Source organism: Urocampus carinirostris, chromosome 18 (genome assembly GCF_059441175.1).
Source record: "Urocampus carinirostris isolate Australia breed hairy pipefish chromosome 18, RoL_Ucar_1.0, whole genome shotgun sequence".
NCBI lineage: Eukaryota > Metazoa > Chordata > Actinopteri > Syngnathiformes > Syngnathidae > Urocampus > Urocampus carinirostris.
This window is the reverse complement of record NC_142366.1, coordinates 19,873,267-19,896,878: the sequence shown is the minus strand read 5'-3', so window position 1 is coordinate 19,896,878 and position 23,612 is coordinate 19,873,267. Positions and strand designations below refer to the sequence as shown.

Here is a 23,612-nt window from a genome sequence, read left to right as displayed (position 1 = left end):
TCAAGCCTGTCCCGTTTTTTTGCTCCTGTTTGTCTCCCGCTACAACCTGTTTTGATCCCGACCACGTCTGCTCTCCCGTCCCGGCTTACAACTCGTTTCCGACCCCGACCACGTCTTGGTCTCCCAATCCCGGCTACAGCCCAGTTTTCCACCGATGACACCGCCATCGCTCGCTACGGAGGATCCACTTCCGGGTTCGGAACACAATCAGAGTACGAGAGCGACTTGCTTCCCGCGCCCAACAAGCACCCGACCTTCCTCTCTCTTTCAATAAAACTTGTGGTGAACGTCACGCAAGTGGGTCCTGTTTCCGTTCTGATCCTGACAATGCATGCCCAGGCTTAGCGATAATTTAAATCGCGTCCCTGTTATTAAGCCTCATTATTATGTTAACCAGCCTTTTGCTAAATTTTGTGTGTAATATATATCCGATTAATCACAAATCTATTCTAAAAATTGATAGGGACAGATATAGTGCATACTATTGTCTATTTCTCTATATCACTGATTAATAAAACATCAAGGTCTGGTAGGTTATGCGTCACAAAAGTATGTGAGTCACTAGAAACCCACACATCTTCTGGCTGACCTTCAAAAGTTTTCTACTCGCAAACAAATATGTTTCAAGTATCAGAGAACGCCACAATCGTTCCTTTTCTCTCTTCGAGACTCTTATTTCATTAGCGGCTGTCTATCACGGCTCGTGACTTCCAACACTCACACTTGCAATCAAGCACTTAGCGAAATCCCAGTGGCGTGCCGCTGCCGTCGCCACAGCAACGTCTGGGGCGCCAGCATCACCGGAGCCGGGCACAATTGTAGTGATGGGGAATAGAAAACTGGCTCTTTCGGCTCGGCTCACTAAAAAGAGACGACTCTTTCAGATGGCTTTTCAGAATGTTTTTGCCGCTTTAATCCAAACATTACAAACTAAGATGTAACATTATTCCAAAATGACCTATAAAGGAAGGAAAACATGGTGATTGGGCAATTGTTGGGCAGAAGACGTAAGGCAGCAGTCTGGCATGGAATGACAGGAAGCCAGCGGCTGACGAGATCGGACGGATAGGTTCGATACCGGACAGGATGGGACAGACAGGATTGATATCAAAACTGGATATCAAAATTAAACAGGACAAAATGGACGGGAACAATACTGGACAGGAAACTGAGTTTAAATAAAAGGGAAGCCAATCTGTCAATGATCCGCAGCTGGCGGAACATGGGCGGGGCTAATTGGGCGCCATGGCAACCATGACAGGCAAAACAAGGAGAAAAAAACAAGAGAGAATATGATATATTAAAAAGGACAACAGAGAGAAAATGAAAGAAAAAAAGAGAAGAGCTAGAGAAAAAGTAGTAAATGGCTAGGAAAAAAGAAACAAAAATAAATAAAAAACAAACTACAGGTAAAAAGCAAGAATAAGGAAACAAAATAAGAATAATAAAAGAAAAAGAAGAGAAAATAAAATAATCAAGAAAAGGGAAGAAAAAAGAACAGCGCCAGGAAAAAAGAGGTAAATAGCAAGGACAAAAGAAATAAAATGAAAAAAAATAAATAAAAGAAAAAGGAAAAAAAGTAAGAAAAAAGTCAAGAAAAATAATCAAGAAAAGAAAACTTTTTTGGGGGGGGAGATAATAATGTGACATCTAAAAAATGAATTAATAATTAGAAAAAATCTTACGTTATCAAATTTACCAATCGGCTGTTATATAACTATTGCTGTTCGGGGTAGAACACAATAGGTAGGAGGATTTGGGTATGGGTGGGAACGAGGTGCTTGCTGGTGAGTGTTTTGTTTCTATTTGTTAGCGTAGCATGACAATTTTAAAAGTAATAAGAGACCTTCTTAAAGTACAGTCCAAACCAAACCCCAAGAAAGATTAAAAGGTTTATTCGAGCGTGTCTAAGAAATACACATATTTGCACGCACGTTGCGAACAGCTGACAGAATCTGCAATGATAACACAAGCCAATAGACGGCGATTCCAGATTTTCTACAGCTCCTCTAACATTTTATACACTCAAGAAACTTAATGTGAACAGCATGGAATCCATAAAAAATGTGAATTGATCAATCACAAGAGAAATAAGCCTGTGACCGGCGGGGGACCGGCTCCCGTCGTTCACTCCCAAGAGCCGGCTCATCGAGCCGTTTCATTCGCAAACGACACATCGCTGGCACAATAACCGAGAGAGTACAAAGAGAGAGGTGTTATGATCTCATGTCTGAAGCAGTATTAGCTGGAGGGACATGGACGTCGAATTAAGAAGGTACGGTAGAAGGAGGAGTCGTACTCGTGACTGAAGACGGGTGGGAGGAGAGGATAATTCAACAGTCGCGATTGTGTGACAAGAAAAGAAGAAAAGAACCGTGAGAGCATATTTGCTGATAGACATGTCATTTCGGGTGACACTTATATTTCCGTATTTAATATAATCCCCAATGCTGCTCTCCCTATTTGAATGAACCGCTTGCTGCGAAACACAAGTGGGAGAAAAAACCCAATTAAATCGAGCCATGAATTAATTAAGATTCTGAATTAATCGCTTTTCATACTGCATTAACTTTGTTTTGCCTGTTTATAAACAGGGTTGGGACTAACGCGTTACAAAGGAACGCAATTACCGTATTTTCTGCTCTATAAGGCGCACCCCTAGAATTCTATCACTGTTGTCATGGCGCCCAATTGGCCCCCGCCGTGTGGCGCCAGCTTCTGTCACGGTTGCCAGGGCACACAATTGGCCCCGCCCATGGACACCAGCTGAAACTCGTTGACAGATTGCTCCCTGTCACTACTTAAACGCTGTCCTGTGAGTCGCCTTTTGTCGGAGCGTCTGCGAAACTCTCTTTTGCCACGTAAAGCCCCGAGAATCTCAGTTTTTCCTGTGATTTTGCTCTTGTTTTGCTGAGCCCTGTGAATCTCCGTTTTTTCCTGTGTTTTTGCTCCTGTTTTGCTCTCGCCACGATCTGTTAGATTTTGACCACTTCCGCGTTCCGAGCAATCTAATCCCCGCGACCAACAATCTCTGGATCGAGTGTGCGCTTCTTTCTCTTCTCCCCAATAAACTGTGAGTAACGTTATGCAAGTGGGTTCTGCTGCCTGTTTTCTGTTCTGGTCCTGACAAATTTAGTCTTATGTCATATATTTTTTATACAAAACGCGCAAGGAATTGAGACTACAGTAAGAAGTTTTGCGTGTAATGATACAAAGTAATGCAATGCGTTAATATATGCCTCTAACCCAAACCGAATAACATTGTATACTGTCACAACCAGCTCACGGGGTAGACCCAATCGCTTGGTCACCACCCGCGCGTTTTTTTTTCTTTTTTGTTCTATCCCCCCATTCCTTTAAGTCATTTTGTGCATAATTTTACATAATATTTGGTCATGTTGGGATTAAAGAAGCAAAAACAACCTGAAGAGCCGTTTAGGACCCCAAAGAGCCGGTTCCTTTTGGTGATACGAGCCGAAGAAGCCGGTTCTCGACAAACTCACTAACTTTACTAAACTTCGTTCTAAATCGACTCGACTTCAAAATACCGCATTTAGAACACAGCGTCAGGGGAACCCGTGTATTTTTACCTACATGCACTGTAACTTTTACTTAAGTCGCTTCTTAATAAGTAATTTTGAGCCCTCATTTTTGCGCGCTGGCTAGATTTTCTTGTGCGCTGAGAATGTGCGAGCAGTGCGCAATTGCGCACGCGCGCAGCTTAAAGGGAACACTGGTAACTAGTAACTTTAACTGATGACTGTTTTTCAGTTACGCACCCAACACTGTTCATAAAGTATGCGGGAAAATATCCTCTCCATTTGAAATAAGGTGGAGTTGACTGCTTGGTATTCCATATTCATGTATGTGAAATTGCCGTCCCCGCGCCGACGGCAGTAAATTGCAAAGACGGGCCTGTGTGGCGCCAAATGCGATTCACCGCGGCCCTGGTTTTGTGATATTATACAAATGAAAAACAACGGAGGTGGAAACAGGGAGGTAGGACACAAAAAGCTTGAGTGATGAGATGAATGATGCTAAGTGACATCAATAAAACATTGAATTACGTCAAAGACACTTGATATACATCCAAATTACTGCTCAACATATTCTTTGCCGTTCCCTATACCCCAGTGTGTCAAGACCAGAACAGGAAGAGGACCCAGATGCCTAACGTTTACTCACAAGTTTAAGATCAGGAATGGATCGTTAGCCGGGACGGGAGATCAGAACGTGGTCAATGGTCAAAAATGGGTCGTTAGCCGGGACGGGAGATCAGAACGTGGTCGGTGGTCAAAGACGGGTCGCAGCCGGAGACAAACAGGGAATCAGGAACAGACAAGTGGTATACGGATGAAAAGGCGGGACCGACAGGAGCCAGGGTCAAGGTGCTTGCCTTGCGTAATCAGAGGTTCGGTGACGGACTGACAAAGGTCGAGTGAAAGCACTGAGCTTAAATAGGAGAGGGAACCAATCAGGTTACCAGCAGCAGCTGGCTCCAAACAAACGGGCGCAGGTGAGTGCAATGAGTAATCATGACACAGTGTCAGGATGTGCGTTTCACACCTAGGCGTTTAGTGGCGCTATGTCTGAATCGCTCAAACTCTCAATAACTGTTTAATGACCATAAAACATTTAATGCAGATACAGCTACAACATATATAAAAGTATCAATATCACTCCATAAACTGCATTATTATTTAGGAGTAAAGCCATGTTCTATGCACAAAAACCCTTCTTTCTTCATTTTAATAATGGACAGGATGTAGGGAAAATCTATGTTTCTCTCAGCAATGAGAGAAAGAAGCTCTGTGTGGTTTTCTTTGTTTTTGGATCCAGCTCTTTCCAGCGTGTCCCCAGGAGAAAAGTTCACGTTTGCTCTGGTTGTGACAGGTTTGCTAGCTTCGGACCTTTCTTAAAACGTTAGTCTTCAAAATGGCTTTTACGGTAAATCTGCAACCAGATACATTCTTCTCCTTCAGCCATTTTGGGTTGACAAAAACGCTATTAGATCAACAACGATACATTTGTTTGTGCAACTTGCTAAAGATACAGTGTGCTGGGCATTGCAAGCGCAAACTATCATTAGCCAATCATTCTTTTTCTGCCTTTTTAATGGCCAATGGCACCATTACTTTGGTGCATTACCGCCCCCTAGCCAATCATAGTTTGTGAAAACGTTTCCCTACACAAGCTAAAAGGCACTGTTTTCATATTACAGAGCCTGCGGAACTGATTGTGAAGACATCCAGGTAGATTTTTGACCCTTGCCACAAGTAATGGCTGAAATGTGATTGGTTAAATGCTTGAATATGAAAACACACATCAAGAAGAAGAGTAACCTGGAGAAAAACAATAAACGGGCGCTGACAGAAAATGTTGAACTTTTTAATAAGTATTCATAGACAATATAGAATTAACATTACATGATTCTAAAATTTTTCTTAGGCCAGCAGAGAAGACCTTGCAGGCCCTTATGGCCCACCACTACCGTACAGTAATCCTTCCTGCATCACTGTTTACTTATCGCAGCAGATTTTTATGCTGCATTGTGTTCTGCATCCTGATTGGCTAAACAATCGACCCACCCCTTTTCTGCTTGCGTCTGTCTGTGCGTTAAAAAACGTACGCACAAATCTGTTTCAATTTCAAGTTTCTCTGCAGCTAGGACCAAAAACCAGAGGAACACACTTTCTATCACCGACAAACCTGTATTTCTCGACACGTCAAAGGAAAATAAAAGCAGTTTTTCAATAATGTCCACATGATAATATGAAGTAAAAACAGTGTCTTGGAATTGATTTACCCTTTAGTGGAATATATGCAGCAAGATTATTCTTAAAAGTATAATTTGACAGAACAGACATTATTTGTAAAACAATCAAAAAAAAGTTTATAAATTAGAGTACTTTTATTTGTTGAACAAGTCCTTGAGCCTGTGACCTAAAGTTAAGGCCCGAGGGCCGGAATCGGACCCGAGAAGGTAGCCTACTTCCCCTGAGATGATTTAGATACATTATTGTATCATACACCAGGAATCATTGCGCATTTGTTTTCACTGTATCATACATCTGTCAGGACCAGAACGGAGACGGGGACCACTTGCGTGTGTTTCTCTCTGTTTTATTGGGAAGAAGGGAAAGGATAGTGCACACCATCCGTAGATCGGTGGTTGCGGGGAGAAGGTTGCTTGGAGGCAGAAGTGGTATATCCGTGGCGAGCGATGGTGGTGTCGAGAGCGGAAAAAACTGATCAGTAGCCGGGACAGGGGTGCAAAATCGTAGTCGAGATCAGAAAAGGGGTCGGAGCCGGAAAACAGACGGGAATCAGAACAGGAGTGAGTCAGGGTCGAAGAGCTTGCCTAGCGTGAGCTGAGGTTCGCAGACGGACTGACAACCGGTCATAGAAAGACGAGGGTTTAAAAAGTGACAGGGAGCCAATCAGCGTCCGAGGCAGTTGGCGCCAAAGGAGCGGGCAAAGGTGTCTTGCATCAGTAATCATGACACGTCTCCTTGAGAAAAGTGTTATGGTTAAAACATTCTTGCACATTTTTTAATTTGAATACAATTCTAGTTTAAATAAAATTAGTGGATTAAATCTTAGATCAAACAATATTTTTTTCCCTCCTGGGTCCCCTTTCTGCCAAATCGTTTAACCTATAGCAGCACACCCCCTTTTCGATCAACGTGCTATAAATCCATCTGTAGTTCCTGAACGATCTTTGCAACATCTATGTCAAACCAAGGACTGTTTTCCCCTAGGGTCAAGAAACAGAAGTTGACTGAGAGCTTTGAGTTGGCGTGTACTAATAAAGCTTGTGTACAAAGGCCAAGCAAGACTGTCAACAACAATCGCGTCGCACCTTGCCGAGAGCCAACGCTCGACTGGAAGGTCGAAACTGACTTTTACTGACTCTTTTCTTCTCATCGCACTTTGCCATGAACTCAAAACTAAGGCGCCTAGCAAAAGTATTGGCCCTCCAAAGAACTTGTCATGATGCCACATTTTAGGCTTCGAACTTAATGCTACAAAACTGAACAAATTATCAAAGAATCAACATCATGTGAGACACAGTCGTGGGATCGAACCAACTATTTCAACATTTTATATTATATTCATAATTTTAAATAACTCAAAAGTGTCATGATTGCCGATTAAGCGCAGCTGCGGCGGCTTAGCTGGCGCCAACAGCCCGGACAGCTGATTAGCTGTCATTCTCTTTTTAAACCCCCGGCTTCCTCTTGGAAGCCGTCAGATCGTTATGCAAACTGTTGCCTTCAGCTCAGTAAGCCCTTTCGTCCGACTCCGTTTTTGCCCTGCTTTTTTCTGCCTGATCTTTGCTGCCAACCGTTTTCCGGACCTGACTACACCCCATTCTGACTGCCTGTTACCTGACCTGTTTTGCCCCGTTACGTGCCTACCTCCTGCTACCAACCTCGCTAACGAACTCGACACCGCCTTTGATCTCCAGTCTCGGCCAACGACTTGCTATTCCCGCCTGTCTCCGATCCTCCTCGCCAGACACGGAAGTGCCGCTTCCGCATCGCTCGCTCCTTTTTTCCGTCAGCCATTGGATCGTGGAAGCAAGCCTTACTCTCCCCCTCTTATTCAATAAAAACTAAGAAAACGAGCGCTATTGGGTCCTGTGTCTGTTCCTGGTCTGTGACAGAAAAGTATGTTTTGCAAAAATATTGGCACCCTGTTCTCTCAGCTCAGCCAATTAACTTGAGAAGTATCCATAAGATCTCTGAATGATCTAATTCACCTGAACAAACAGCACCATGAAGACCAAAGAACGCATTAGGCAGGTTGAGGATAAAGTTGTCAAAAAGTTAAAAATTATGCGCTCATATTCATATTTTTCTTTTTTATTAATAATTACATACAATAATTTGACAGGCGCTTCCCGTTTCTGATTGCCTGGTCAGTCTATCTTCAGAAACCAATAACCGCAAGCTATTGTGAGGAATGTTGGGAATGATAGACATAAAGAGTCCTTATTTGAGTATTAGAATAATTTTGAGGCTGTCCCTCTAAACCTTTGGCCCAAAAAGAAGGAAAAACTCATCGGAGAAGCAACCAAAAAGCCCATGATCACCTTGGATGATCTGAACGCATACACAGCTGAAAGATCAACATGAAAAGCCCCGTTTGGTGTTTGCAAGAAGCTATGTAGGAGACACAAATAACACATGCAACAAGAAGTTCTGGTCAGAAGAGAGAAACATTGAACAATTTGGGTGATTGCAAAGCGTTATATTTTGTGTGAGAGTAACACTGCACAACATTCTGAAACACCATCCCGACTGTCAAACATGGTGGTGGCAGCATGATGCTGTGCACAAAAAAATCACCATCAAACCTTGATGAACTTGAGCTGTATTGTAAGAAGACTGAGCTAATATTTCTGTTTTAAGATGTGCAAATTGTATAGAGATACAGTGGAACCTTGGTTTTCGAACGCCTCTAAGTTCGAACAAATCGATTTCGAGAAATTCTTGCTTCGCTTTTCGTTCAAAAAATCGGAGTTCGAACGCCGGTACGCTAGGGTGCGATGCTGAGCGGCGTACGGGTGTAGATTGCCCCCACCCCCTCGTGAAGAACTTCTTTTTGCTTTCGCTTTAGATATCGGTGAACGGAGTGTTTTAGCCCCTAATTATGCCTCCGAAGAACGTCGGTGCAAGCAGCAAAGTTGCTACAGGTGAAAAAAGAATGGTAGTGCGTACAACTATTGCATTTAAGAAAGAAATAATAGCAAAATATGAAGAAGGTGTGCGAGTTTCCCTTCTTTCGAGGGAATAGAGCATGGCTTCTGCAGACCTTCAAAAAGGTAAGAAATCCTATTCATAATTCTTTTCTTTATCCTTTAACCACTCACCACTTTTTGTGGAGACCCGGGTGCTAAATGACGTGTAAACGACCTGATTTCTTTAGTTGTACACGTTCATGTTAGCGTAATCTTTCGTACGGAAGATTACGCTAACGCACGATTAACCTGGGTTAGCTTCATGTTTACGTTCATGGTAAGGAATCAGGGTCTTGGAACGATTTTACATTATTTTTAATGGGAAAAACGATTTTCGGTGATCGAACAAATCGGTTTTCGAACAGGGTTCTGGAACGGATTATGGTCGAGAACCGAGGTTCCACTGTATACCAAAAAAGACTTGTCGCTATGATCGCAGGTAAAGGAGGTTGTACGGATTATTAAGTCAATATTTGTGGAATATGCAGTTATTATTTGTTAGCACAAAATAAAATGTTGAATCAATGTATTTTTCTGATTGTGTCGCTGATTTTTGGAAAGTATTTTGAGTTTAGTTTGAAGCCTGTAATTTGGCAATATGTCCAAAATTTCTCGGGGGTCAGAGTGGGTGGTCAATGCTTTTGCAAGGCACTTACCGGCACTCCGAAGTTTAGAGTTTCACATTGCTGGACCTTATTGAAAATCACCTCACAAACACCATCTTTTTTAGTAGAATGAGATTGAAAATAACAAATTATTCATTAGTCTTACCCTAAAACTCAGATTTACTGTGGGACTCTTACCATAACTCTTGGCTATCTCATTCGGTTTTTAAGAGGCTAATTAAGGCAGTGCAATAAAAGTTGATCGATAGCCTTCGCGTAATTTAATCAATTACATCACCTTTTAATGATTTCCGGAGTACATCATATATTGTTACCGCCATAAAAGGGGACACAATAGAATAGCTCATTCAAATATGTGACTGTTACAAGGGACTTTTTTTTTCATCCATTAATTTAAATGCGACATTTTGTTCAATAATGTAATCGTGAACGGCTTACTCAGATCTTGTGGAAATGCCTTTTTAACAGCCATTTTTCCTTAATCAACACCGACCTGTTATGTGATACAATGTACAGTCGTTGAACAGCTTTTACGTATCTAGATTCATAAAGGACTGCAGGAACAAACAAACAAAACGAAAACTTCATCTGTGCCAGGCAAGCCATCTGCTTCCATGCACCGGCACGATAAATGTTTTATGGATATGCGGCGCTTTGACAGTGGCATTACTCTGTGTTCTTTAAAACCACATCAATGAGAGCCCTGAAGAGACTTGCATGAAAAAAAAACCTCCCTCCTTCCATTGAGGGAGGCAGGGTTGCTATAGAAACCACCGAGCCCAACAAAAAAACTGCAATAATTAGATGTACCAGAGGCAGAAACACAAAGACACTCAACTCCAAAAATGTTAAAACAGGATTATTGATTTCTATATGCTTTGCAGTCAGGTTTTTCTTTAAAGTCACTCAAAGAACAGTTTGTAGACTTAAATTGATGTTGTGTATTAATTGGTGCATCATAGTCGTAAAACAAAAACCCTTTAACTCATCAAAAAGAACAACGATGATTTAAAAAATAAGTAAAAATACATGAAGTATCATACAGACGTGATTTTTTTACAATACCTGTAGGTCAAGAAATATGTACCGGTATTTATTTCACATTACATGATCACCTAGAGGTGGGCAGCATGGCGGTGGTTAGCGCGTGTGCGGCACAGTTCTAAGGTCTTGGGAACCTCCTCTGTGGGTTCAAATCCAGCTACCGGACTTACTGTGCGGAGTTTGTATGTTCTCCCCGTGCTTGCGTGGGTTTCCTCCGGGCACTCCGGTTTCCTCTCACATTCCAAAGACATGCATTTCAGGTGGATTGGCCGGTCCAAATTGTCTCTAGGTGTGAATGAGCAAGCGAGTTGTCTGTCCCTGTGTGCCCTGCGATTGGCTGGCAACCAGTTCAGGGTGTCCCCTGCCCACTGCCCGATGATTGCTGGGATAGGCTCCAGCAACCCCGCGACCCTACTGAGGATAAGCGGTGCAGCTAATGAGATGAGATGAGATCACCTCGAGGTAGCTGAAACTGACCCCTTGCAGACAGACCTAACCACATGACATGCTATGATGAATGTCAGTAAACTATAGTAAACAGTTTTCCCCATAGGTGAGGCCAGTCAACAACAAACAGCTATACTGTTCAACACCATTGGCAATGACTAGTCAAACTAATATTGTGCAGCTGTCGGATGAGGTGGGTCACCTTGTCAGCAAGCACTAAGGGCGGTATTTAGAGAAACTGTGGATAGGAGGGCTAGCTACCGACCCACACAGTCTTCCTTCTGACATATTCACAGATCTAACCAAATCATCTATTCTGCCTGACTTCAATCCACATGATCTATACCAAAAATGCGTTTATTCAAGGAATCAACTCCTTGCCCTGAAGAATTCTCGTGCCAGCGTGATGAGGGGGCCCTATCGTGGCTGCAGAGCCAGAGCTAAGGTGAAGGCTAAGCTGCTAGCGGTGTTATAAGCCTTCAATACCATCCGTAATCATGTTAAATGTGAACTCTCTACTAAACAAGACTGACCAACTGGCTGTGCTGGTGAAAAACATCAAAGCGTACAGGGAGTGCAGTTTGCTGTGTTTTACGGAAACGTGGCTCAGGTCTAGCATCCGGGACGCTAACATGGAGCTACCCGGCTTCAGCGCTGACAGACACACAAAAGCCTGCGGGAAGCGGAGAGGAGGCGGACTCGCTATCTACGTGAACACGAGGTGGTGTAACCCTGGGCACAAAGATTTTCATCTGCTGCAGGGACGTAGAACTTTTGGCCTAGCGTGTGACGTCATCCACTCCGCTGTTGCTTAACTACAACACAGCACCCCGAGGCCATCCTGTTAATCTGTTATTAATCAACACAAGGATACTGTTGGAAGTGTGAATTTCCCTACGGGGATGAATAAAGTATCTATCCATCCATCTATCTATCTATTTTGGAAATGAAGTATACCCAAACACTGAAGCTGGTCTAAAGTCTAATAAAAGTCAGGATACTTGTTGGTTTACTAGTACATGTTGCTGCGCTAACAGGGAGGCACCCCGTAACGGCAAATGTAAGACACTAACGTTAGCTGTGTATGCTAATATGTTTTATCTAGGGTTCTATCAAATCTCAAATCGACTTTAACCAAAAACTATTCACATTTTTATCATGAATAGTCATTTTGGATAGGATAATATGTTGATCCACAACAGACGTCAGACACACTCAGCTACAGTAGCACTAGCTAACTTATTGGTAGCTAAATTGAGTGTCTTTGACATTAATCTGACCTACTTAAAATGAATTTGCTAAGAAATACCAAAAATGTACCTTGTCAAAAATGCTCGCTGCCAATCCTGGGGTACCTTTAGTGCTTCAAAAACATATATATCTCACAGGCAATTGTAAAAAAAAATAATACTAGCACTGGCAAAGGAACAAATGGAAAATTTTGTCACAATAATTTACCAACAATGGTAAGGAGAAAATACCCTCAATGCTAAGTGAACATACGTACATTCCAAAACACACTAAGACCGTTGCAGAGAGTACTGTACCAGGCCAACTGTTTGTAAAGTAGTTTAAACCTGTGAACAGTTTTCGTTGTTTCAGTAATAAACACAGACTGTTCTAGAGTTTCACACCCCATACAGACACACAAAACCCCTCACGTGTTGTTCAAGTCAAGTCATGTCAAATTTATTCATATAGCCCTTAATCACAAAAATGTCTCAAAGGACTGCACAGGATTACAATTACACAATCACCTGATCTTATACCATATTGTAGTGATTTTAAATTTGCCATATCCACTCAAATTATGAACAGATTATAGCTGTGACAAGGTACTAAAATTTGAAGAACTTCGACTGCAAATGGTCCAAATACACAGCCTTGTGAATAATCCACAGTGCTCTTTATTGTACTGTAACAAATGGTTCGACTGTATTTTGATGTGTTTCCCCACAATTCACCACAGCATGTCAAGTATAGAATACCACGGAACAGTTCAAAGTACGGAGTGCATCCTTATCAAGGAATAGTTTTACCTTGTCCAAGACTGCATGGCTTTTAGAGATTTGACTTTTTACAAGTCTGACATGGGGTTTACAGGAAATGCTATTAGCAATTATGAATCCCAGGAATTTATTAGCATTATTGATTACCCCTCTAACCAAGAAACACTAATCATCAGCCCCTACACCCCAAAAACGGTTTTACTACTTTTAAAGTAAGCTTGGAAACAAATCAAACTAGACTCACCAATTAACTCCTTGTTCCTGATGTCCAGCGCCATATTTCTCAGAGCGGTGGCCACTGCGCACACCACTTTGTCGTTATCGATCCGCAGTAACTCCACCAGGATAGGAAGTCCTTTCTCCTTACGGACGGCGGCCCGGATATACAGTGACCACTAGAAAAAAAGGGGGTACTGTCATGATTACCGATGTGAATCACTTGTGCCCGCTCATTTGGCGCCAGCCGCTGCGGGCTCTGATTGGCACCCTATCCCTATTCAAACCCAGTCCTGTCAGTCCCCTGTTGTCAGTCCGCCTGCGAACCTCAGTGTATACAAGGCAAGCATTTTTCGACCCTGACTCCCACCTGTCCTGTGTATGCTCCCGTTCGTCTCCAGTTATGACCTGTTTAGATCCTGACCACATCTGATCTCCTGTCTCTGCTTACGACCCATTTTTGATCCCGACTTGGTCTACTCTCCCATCCTGGCTTACGACTTGTTTCCGAACCCGATCACGCTTTGCTCTCCCAGTCCCGGTTACCGACCAGTTTTTTCGTCCATGACACCATCGCTCGCTACGGAAGATCCACTTCCGTGTTCCGATCACAGTCCGAGTCCGACTTGCTTCCCAGATTGTGGGCGCAGCCCTTCCTTTTTCTTTTAATACAACTTGTGGTAAACGTTACGCAATCGGGTCCTGTTTCCGTTCTGGTCCTGACAGGTACGGTATTATTGTTCTGATCAAATGAGAATATTTTAAATTGTGTTTCTTTTAGAGTTCGACTTTTTCCCTTTTTTCCTGTCTTTTGAATGCATATCCAAGTGAGGTGAAACAGCTGCGAGAGGAAGACCATGTTGGAGAGGGAAAGGGTATATTCAGTGGCTGTTTGAGAGGCTCAAATAATACAACTGACTCACAAGTGATATATATCCCAAGAGGGAGAATGATATGAACCGCAAAGAAGTCTTGAGAGCTTGGAGATCACTCGATCTTCCCTTGGTAACTATCATCGTACGCTTAGATGGGTTTGTCAAGGAGGGCTGTCTCAAGAACTGCCACCTTGTGGGTCATCTGCAGATAAATGAGTCAAAGTAAAAGATAATCCGCCTTTTCAAGGCACTTGAACTTGCACCCCACAGCTGCGGAGAGCAATTGAGGTAAATAGGGGGAGACCATTTCATGACAATAATCAAGATCGGAAAATGAGCAGAAAGTCTTGTCATATCGTAGAAAATATCACAATGCAGGGGGGGCCCTCGCAACTGTTTGGTTCAGTTTTTGTTGGATTTAAAATATTTCAAATATGACTGTGACTAATTTAGATGAGGTTAAATTTACCGAGGGCGGCACGGCGGCGCAGTGGTTAGCGCGTGCGTGGCACAGATCTTAGGTCATGGGTTCAAATCTAGCTACCAGCCTTCCTGTGCGGAGTTTGCATGTTCTCCCCGTGCTTGCGTGGGTTTCCTCCGGGCACTCCGGTTTCCTCCCAGATTCCAAAAACATGCGTGTCAGGTTAATTGGCTGGTCCAAATTGTCCCTAGGTGTGAATGAACAAATTGTCTGTCCCTGTATGCCCTGCGACTGGCTGGCAACCAGTTTAGGGTGTCCCCTGCCCACTGCCAGAAGATAGCTGGGATGAGCTCCAGCGCCCCTGCGACCCTACTGAGGATAAGCGGCGCAGCTAATGGATGGATGGATTGATATATTTACAGAGTTAGTGGGTTTTAAAAACAGCCTGTATAAAGTAAGTGTATAGAGTTCTGTCTGCAGTTCCTGAAAGCTGTTGTTTCTGCTTCTGCAGCACTTTCATAATTAAGAATGGGACCAAAATATTTGGTGGGGGACTAACTAAAGAACACAGACACAGCTTTTTATTGATTTCCTCCACATTTATACTTTTGCTGATGTGAATCAGCTGTGCCTGCCACTTTGGCGCCAACTGCCTCGGACTCTGATTGTCTCCCTGTCCCTATTTAAACCCACTCCTTTCCGTCACCTGTTGTCAGTCCATCTGCGAACCTCAGTTTACTCTAGGCAAGCTATTTCGACCCTGACTCGCTCCTGTTTTTGCTCCCCTCTGTTCCCCGTCTTCGAGACGTTTTTGTGATCCTGACCACGTCTACTCTCCTCTCCTGCCGTTTGACTTGTTGTTGATCCCCACAACGTTTTTTGCTCTCCCGTCCCGGGTAGTGACCCGTTTTTTTTACGTTCCCGACAGCGGCATCGCTCACCAACGAAGTCCCACTTCCGCGTTCAGAGCGACCTGCTTCCTGCGACCACCGGATCGAGGGTGCAATCCTTTCCTTTCTTCCCAATAAAACTGAGAGAAACATAACGCAAGTGGGTCCTGTCTCCGTTCTGGTCCTGATGTTACATGCTAGTTGTATTGTGTTAGCTAATATCTTAATGCTAATGTAGCTAAATATGGACCTTATTTCCTTTCAGCAGGCTCAACTTCAGAGCTTTGAATTAGTAAATGTAGTGACCATTTTTTTCAATATTCCAATTTTTATCGATAGTAGCAATTTCCCCAAAAACCTTTCACAATTCATGTCAGTCTACAATATTGTGATGTGAATTTGAAGTGTGATAACTCAGTCACTTGAATGAATATTTTTTAAATTCCAACCTCGGAAAATGTCAGGTGGCATCAGATGCATCCATTCTTATATGTTTTTTAATATTTCTAAATAAATTGAGTATAAAGAAAATGAACTGAATTGTATATACCTATATATATAAAATTCATCTTTGAATATTTTACACGGCCTAGTTAGAGCTTTGAATTAGTCAAAAAGTGTTTTTTGATTTGATTCGCTAGATGCCCATATTTTGGATGATTTTTCCTAAAAACCTTACCAGTCAATTTAGCCCGCAAACCACTATTATTTTATCTTTGGCGCCACCAGCTGGTGTAGTTGTGTAAACACTTAACAACAAAAATGCATTTGAATACACCAGGTTTATGATATAAATCAAAGATTAAGAATTATAATGGAGGTCTATACGTCCAAATTATGTACATAGCATGTTTTTTGTATAGTAAGTGGTTGCCGCAAAATACACAAAATCACAGCAGAATCCCATTTTTACAACCTGGAAGGGTAATATGAGCTCTCAAGTATTTATCTCCCAATGCTCTCTCTTAATATGAAAAACATAAAAAATGTACATACTATGTACCCGCATGGGTTAAAACAGTTCGATTTGAGAATCGTAAAAAGGACAGTGTGTTATATTAATTGGTACAAAAAAAACATTGTTTTGAATACTAAGCAAAAATATATGAACTATCATCTCATCTCATCTCATCTCATCAGCTACACCGCTTATCCTCAGTAGGGTCACGGGGGTGCTGGAGCCCATCCCAGCAATCATCGGGCAGTGGGCAGGGGACACCCTGAACTGGTTGCCAGCCAATCGCAGGGCACACAGGGACAGACAACTCACTCGCTCATTTACACCTAGGGACAATTTGGACAGACCAATTCACCTGAAATGCATGTTTTTGGAATGTGGGAGGAAACCCGAGTGCCCGGAGGAAACCCACGCAAGCACGGGGAGAACATACAAACTCCGCACATACTAATGTTTATTTTTTTATAAAAAATAAAAATAACCGGTCGAAGAATTTGTATTTCATTTTCACGATGGAATCCCTTTTTAGATCAGCGCCATCTTCTTCCAGCATCCTGCCGCTACGCTCGACCAGATATCGCTGGCCCTTGCTTGTACCAGACAATACAGAGCCATCTAGTGGTCAAATATTACACATGAAGGCTTTAAGTTCTTTTGTTACAGCATGTGAAGTTAAGCACTGCATATACTTCAAAAAATGCACTTAATATTTATTCTTTTTAGTTTTCCTGCTGCTAACAAGACTGTTCTTGGTTTACGGGTAAAAAAAAATGTTTACTTGATTTCAATACATTATTTATTTGCCTGTCCCGAAAAACAATTGATAGAGGTTTGTCCATGGATTGATGTCTCTACTGACCAAACACTGTTCCTAATTGGTTTTGGATTGGCTCATTTTTGTTTATTTTTTGTAGATGCCACGGCTGCCATGGCGCCCAATTGGCCCTGCCCGTGTGGCGCCAACTGCAGCTTGTTGAAAGATTGGCTCCCTGTCAGTATTTAAACTCCTGTCAGTCCCCTTTTGTCGGTCAGTCTGCGAATCTCTGTTTTTACACGACAAGCCCTTTTTCGCCTGACCCGTTTTTTGCTCCTGTTTGTCTCCCGCTACGATCTGTATTGATCTCGACCACGTCTGTTCTCCCGTCCCGAATAACGATCCGTTTTTGATCTCGACCACGTCTACTCTCCTCACCTGGCTTTCGACCTGTTTCCGATCCCGACCACGTTTTTGCTCTTCTATCCCGGCTACTGACTCGTTTTTTCTGTTCCCGACACCGCCATCGCTCGCCACGGAAGTCCCACTTCTGCGTTCAGAGCAACCTGCTTCCCGCGTCCAGCAATCCCCGGATCGTGGGCGCAACCCTTTCCCTTTCTTCCAATAAAACTTGTGAGAAACATTACGCGAGTTGGTCCTGTTTCCGTTCTGGGCCTGACAGTATAAATATGCAGTCTGTTCAATAAATTATGTATTTTTCATTGTAGCAATTTCCTAGAGTTTATCATAATTTGCCACTTTACTGAATGCTTAATTAGGGAAAAAAAATTATAATTATCAGATTGTAAATATTTGTTAGTTGCAGCTCTGTTTGGTGTAGTTTGGTAGAATTGAGATTTATCTGAAAACCGGATGTATTTCGTCAACAACGAGTAAAATAAAGTTTTCCTCAGGGGAATCTGTCCACCATATCCCCTGGTCTCAGACACCTCATTTGCAACCAAAAATCTCCTATTTGAGTTGTGTCACTTCAAGGTTATGCTCCCTCATTGTCGGTTTGCAGAAAAAGTGTGAAAAGAAGTTCCCGATTTTGCCCAAGGCTAACCATCGTCCTACTGATCCCATTCCTTCAGACCGCATGACTCATTCATTATTACCAACAAGCTGCTTCCATCGGCCAGCTGGGGTGGACTCTAGTGTGTGTTAGGACATTAAAGTCCTTCCGTTCCCGCAACACAAATAAATCTCAGGCTGACATTCAAAGACAAACCGGATTCTTTCATCTGCTTTGAGTTAATTTCTTAGTAAATCTGGAGAGGATTTAACCATTTTGCATAGTCTCGTCAATGGACCGTTGTGGTTACCTTCCAGCTTCCAGCAGCCAGGTTCTGCAGGGCGCCAGCTGCTCCCTCCAAGGTGTCAGGGTTGGAGCATTCCGACAGCAGGGTGAGGTAGGGCTTGACAATAGTGGGGTGCCAGAGCATTTGAACCCCTTTCGGGGGATCCACCGCGTCTGGAAAGGGACCAACGCCATCCCACTGGAAAAGTAAAGGAATATATATTTCAAGTAAACATCGTCATAAGCTAAAGTCTGAAAAGGTCAATAATGCGAATTTCAACCAACAAACTCAAGTTCAAATCTATCTTTTTCTTCCATAATAGAAATCCCAATTCTTAAAAAAGAAGTATTACCGTAAATTATGAACTATAAGCCTCTCTATTTTAAACATTGCTGCTTTGTCATGTCCTTCACGGTTGTCATGGCGCCCAGTTGACCACGCCCCTTGACACCGGCTGAGACGCATTGAACCGATTGCTTGTGGAGTACTTAAACGCTCCTTTTGGGACTGTCCTTTGCCAGACCATTGCTTTACCTTGTTGAATACCTGTTCATGCCTGTTTGATCTAAGCAATGCCTAGTTTGTCATTTTGATTACCTTTAAGCCTGTTTTGTTTTGTCTTTGATCCGTTTGTGTGTTGGACAACTTTTATTTCCTAATTAAAGTGACAGATCGTCTACGCATACGAGTTCCGACTTCCTGCTTCCCGGTCCGTTTCGTGACATGCTTATTCTTTTTTTTTGTGGTCACACCAAAGAAAATGGCAAGCTGCTTTTCTCCCAATGCATGCGCTCTTAACCCTTAAATGCAAAAGTGGGGTCGAAATGACCCCAAGGGTTTTTATTCTTTAATATCTGTGAAAATAAAAAAGTTGTAATATTGTCATATTGAAGGTATTCATCATAAAACATATTTATGACATTATGTCATTAGTAGTTCTATTTTTACTCCCACTAGTTTTCCATTCAATAAATGGAAAAGGTCATGCATCCAATGGTTTATGGCAAAAGCCATTGGATGCATTCACTTTATGCAAAACACAGTGGGGATGTCTGGTAACATTTATGATGCCCCTCTGGAAGATAAATTGGTGAAAGTTTTTCAAGCATTACTCATAACAGCAGCAAACCGGGAGGTTTGACAGTACTTCATTCAATATTTAAAACATGCTAAGGACATTTCAACCTTTTCACTCACAAATCAAACCTTCAATTTGTATATCTAAATTGAACAGCATTGGAGGTTATTTATCAAAAATGCTACACTTCTCGTCCCACATCATTGGCGTACAGGTGTTGTCGATTAAATTTCCATTCATTGTAGAGGATAACAAGCAAAAACAATTTGGTCCATTACTGCGGCAGCAACCATTCAAAACATAAAAAGGAAACCTCCAGGTCTCTGTTGCAATCTGACACTATTCTTTATAGAATGGTTGCCCTGGCGCCATTGTCTCGCATTTAACGCGGCACAGGCCTGATTGGTGTTTCCTTTGGGTGCAGGGAAACACAAGTGCTAGTCTTTGAATTCCCCATCTTGAATGGTCACACTATCCGAAAACACGTGACATAAACAACTCGGAACGTAACGTAAAATAACGCAATTCAAAAGAGCGTCAGTTGTGCGCCTGGCTTAAAATTTCAAGAGTGAACGTGAATGTGTTGATTGAATGGCTGTTTCGGAGCGACTTGTACAAAGACAAAATACAGTTTAATTCTTGAATTTAATCATGGGTTTGTTAGTGAGCCGAGCCAAAAATGCTTTTTCCTGAAAACGGGCGAAAATTCCCATCACTAATTGCTTGTCTGAAAAGGACCTGACGTAACTAGCTCGCAAGCTGAACTACCCCTCCTGCGGTACTCGTATCCCTTCGCGGCCTGGTAACAGCTTGCAGAAGTACAGCGTCCCTGAGAAAGAAGCGCTGCCCGAAGCAAATGACAACAAAAAAAGACGCCTTGCCTTACCTGCTCTCACTAACAATGAGCGTCGCCTATTTGGCACTGGCTCGGTCTAATAGCCAATTGTAATGCGACGTTTCAGCACACCACGGCCCCCTAGTAGAATGCCAGTCAATATCGGGTAAAATTGATCAATTGTGTTAGTATTTATGTCAGTATTTTTTTGGAGGTACATTGACACAAAACCTAGCTAAAGACACTTCCAGAGCTTTTGAGTGCAACTGTAAATTTTACACTCGCACACACAAACATAACTATATCTTCCAATGGAGGAATCTTCCACACTAAACTGTGGAAATTTGGAGGCCTGCCTCACTGAGATAAAACAGTGGATGTCACTCAATTTCTTGCGCCTTAACTCTGAAAAGACCGAAATGCTAGTTATTGGTCCATCTAAATGCCGTGACTTGTTCTCAAAAACGGCTCTGAACATTGACAAATGTCATATCACCCAGAATGACTCAGTTATAAACTTAGGTATCATATTTGACCCTGATCTGTCCTTTCAAACACACGTGAAGAATATTACTAGAACCGCTTTCTTCCATCTTCGCAACATTGCTAAAATTCGTCCAATGCTGTCTCAGTCAGATGCAGAGATTATAATTCACACGTTTGTTACTTCCCATCCCGATTACTGTAATAAAAAGGTTCTGTTGGTTGTATACAAATTCACGCATGGACTTGCTCTCTCATATCTTTCAGATTTAATTTCCCTCTATGTTCCGGTCCGGAGCCTTTGCTCTGAAAACGCTGGTCTACTAGTGATCCAAGAGCCAAGAAGAGATCTGCAGGTTCGAGAGCGTTCTCCATCTGGGCCCCGGTGCTGTGGAATGTTCTTCCCCCTGAGATTCGATCTGCAAACTCAGTGGAAATGTTTAAATCTAATTTTAAAATACACTTCTACTCTTTAGCATATGAATAACCTATATTTTATGTCGATACTATGTGTATTATTTGCCCTCACGTAGGTCAAACAGTTATAATAGTTTGCAATAGTCTTTGATCTGTGCAGCCCTTTCAGACTCTTTGTGATTAAGGGCTATACAAATAAACATGACTTGACTTGACAAATCAGCATTAAAAATTATTTAGATGAATAGATTTTGATAGATTCGATACTCGTTCAAAATACGAAAAAAAATCTAGATTCGAGCTCCACCCTGGAACAAATGAATCTCCTATGTAGAGGGCCCACTGTACTATATATTCAACGTGATTTCTGCTTGCTTAATAGATCAATGTTTCAACTTTCCGGAATTTCGGAGTCACATATTTGCCGCTTTTGAACAGTTACCCTCGCTTCTGACTTTTCCTGCCGCCAGAGTTAAGCAAACTTCAGCTTATTAGCTTGAAAAAGCGAGTCAACGGAACAGAGGAGGATGAAGACACAATTAAGCTTGACAAGATCTCACAGTAATAAAAAAGTCTCACTATTATAGAGCGCGATAAAGACTGGAACAGTTGCCTGTGATCCAATTCATAATAAAAGAGTCTAACTCATTTGAACTGAGTTTAGAGCATACTTTGTGATGTGAGATTTTCATTCCCGCTTTGCATTATTCAGCGTAGACGTCCCCCCGATTTGACTACTGACACCGTGTTCCTTCTTCATCATAAAAGTCGGCTTCTACTTTGGACCCATGTGTAAGGGAACACAGCGTCTGGCGGAAAATGAATGTGAATAAGTGAAAGGACAGGGTTCAATGCTGAGCTGCAAAGTCATCACATCTTAACCCAACTGAGTTCTGAGCCCAAATGTCAAATAGACGTGCTGCTTAAATGCATCAAATATGTGGAATTGAAGAGATTATTTTTTATTTATATTTGAGGGCAAATTTCTAAAACTGCATTTTTTTTCTTCTTTATAATAATATAATAATAATAATTTCCTTGTATTGTCATTCTGTGTAACAATGTACACAGAACGAAATGTCGATTGCATCTGACCCGATGCAGCCGCAGCCAAGTGAATATATTCGATTACTTATTGTGTTTGATGAATCTGTTCAATATTGCATTGCAACCAAAATCCAAATTTATTCAACACGGTCAATTTACCAGTGTTAATAAAAAAAATAAGGGCAATATATTCACAGAGGTGGTGTTAAAAGTTTATTCATTAAGATTTAATTTAACACTATTTTGGGGTACTCAGTAATAGTTCTTATTTAATATCGTCACGGTTGCCATGGCGCCCAATTGGCCCCGCCCATGTGGCGCCTGCTGCGGCTCGTTGACGGATTGCCTTTTCCGTCTATTTAAGCTCAGTGCTCTCACTTTTCCTCTGTCAGTCCGTCAACGAACCACTGCCCCGCAAGACATGGGTTCTAAACCGGTCCTGTTTCCTGTTGGTATATCCTGTCCGGTATTGTTCCCGTTTATTTTGTCCTGTTTAATATCGGTTTCCAGTTGCGTTCCCGTCTATTTTTGTCCTGTTTACTATTCTCTCCAGTTTTCGTTCCCGTCTAGTTTGTCCTGTTTAATTTCAAATTCCTGTCTTAATCAATCCTGTCTATCCCGTCCTGTCTGGTATCGACCCCATTTGTCCGATATCTGCTCGGGCAATGCCACTGTACAAGTAGTGGGCTAGTGCCACTGTACAAGTAGTGGGCTAGTGATAATGTGTCAGCACTTTCACTGTCACGAATTGGGTTTGATGCATACAATGTTATACTTTAGTGGTGGTTGATAAAGCATTGAAGTTACTCATTGAGTGCCATACCATATAACTAAGTTTTCAGAAGCATTGTCCCTGAGTGTCCAAACTTAATTATGTATATATATTATTTTGAATAAAAAATGTTACAAAGGCTTTGGCGCTAATCAGTCAGTGTCAAGCTTCTGGGAATGATTTCAGTATTAAAAATCACCACTAGATGGCAGGAATGGCATTAATCAGATATTTTTCAACACACTTAGTCAAGTTAAGTCAAGTCGTGTTTATTTGTATCCCCCTAATCACAAATAGTCTCAAAGGGCTGCAGAGACCACAGACTATTGCAAAGCACAGACTATTATTACACCATCCTCTGATCTAAAACCTACAAGGGTTTCTTTCTTTTAAAATAACATTTCATTGCAAGAACACAAAACTAATGCATGACCGAAGCATGGACTTTGCAAGAACATTTCAATGCCCGATGTTTCCAGTGACGTACTATTTCAGTCTTCATAGCGATGCACAAAACATCATCCCTCTCAGCCCCAGCGATAACGACGGAAGTTTGTCATCTTTTTAGAGAGAAAAATCTACAAGCGTTAATAATCTTTACTCATCCATGCATTCGGTATTCTGACCACACTGTTTCACTATGCCTCAATCGCTCGATAGAGGAAGCAGTAAGAGCAAGTGGGGACTCCTTGA

At 42.1% G+C, this 23,612-nt stretch overlaps 1 protein-coding gene across 4 annotated transcripts in view; it reads right to left on the bottom strand.

Annotated features, from left to right (window-relative positions):
• ctnnd2a (catenin (cadherin-associated protein), delta 2a) overlaps nucleotides 1–23,612 on the bottom strand; it is a 464,623-nt gene that overhangs the window by 58,532 nt on the left and 382,479 nt on the right. For all 4 annotated transcript variants that reach the window (XM_088322042.1, XM_088322045.1, XM_088322044.1 and 1 more), the window contains exons 18-19: nucleotides 18,312–18,485; nucleotides 13,117–13,267 (exon numbers count right to left, since the gene is read on the bottom strand). In XM_088322042.1, coding sequence (XP_088178168.1) covers nucleotides 13,117–13,267; nucleotides 18,312–18,485 — 325 coding nt within the window. The remainder of the gene's footprint in view (nucleotides 1–13,116; nucleotides 13,268–18,311; nucleotides 18,486–23,612) is intronic.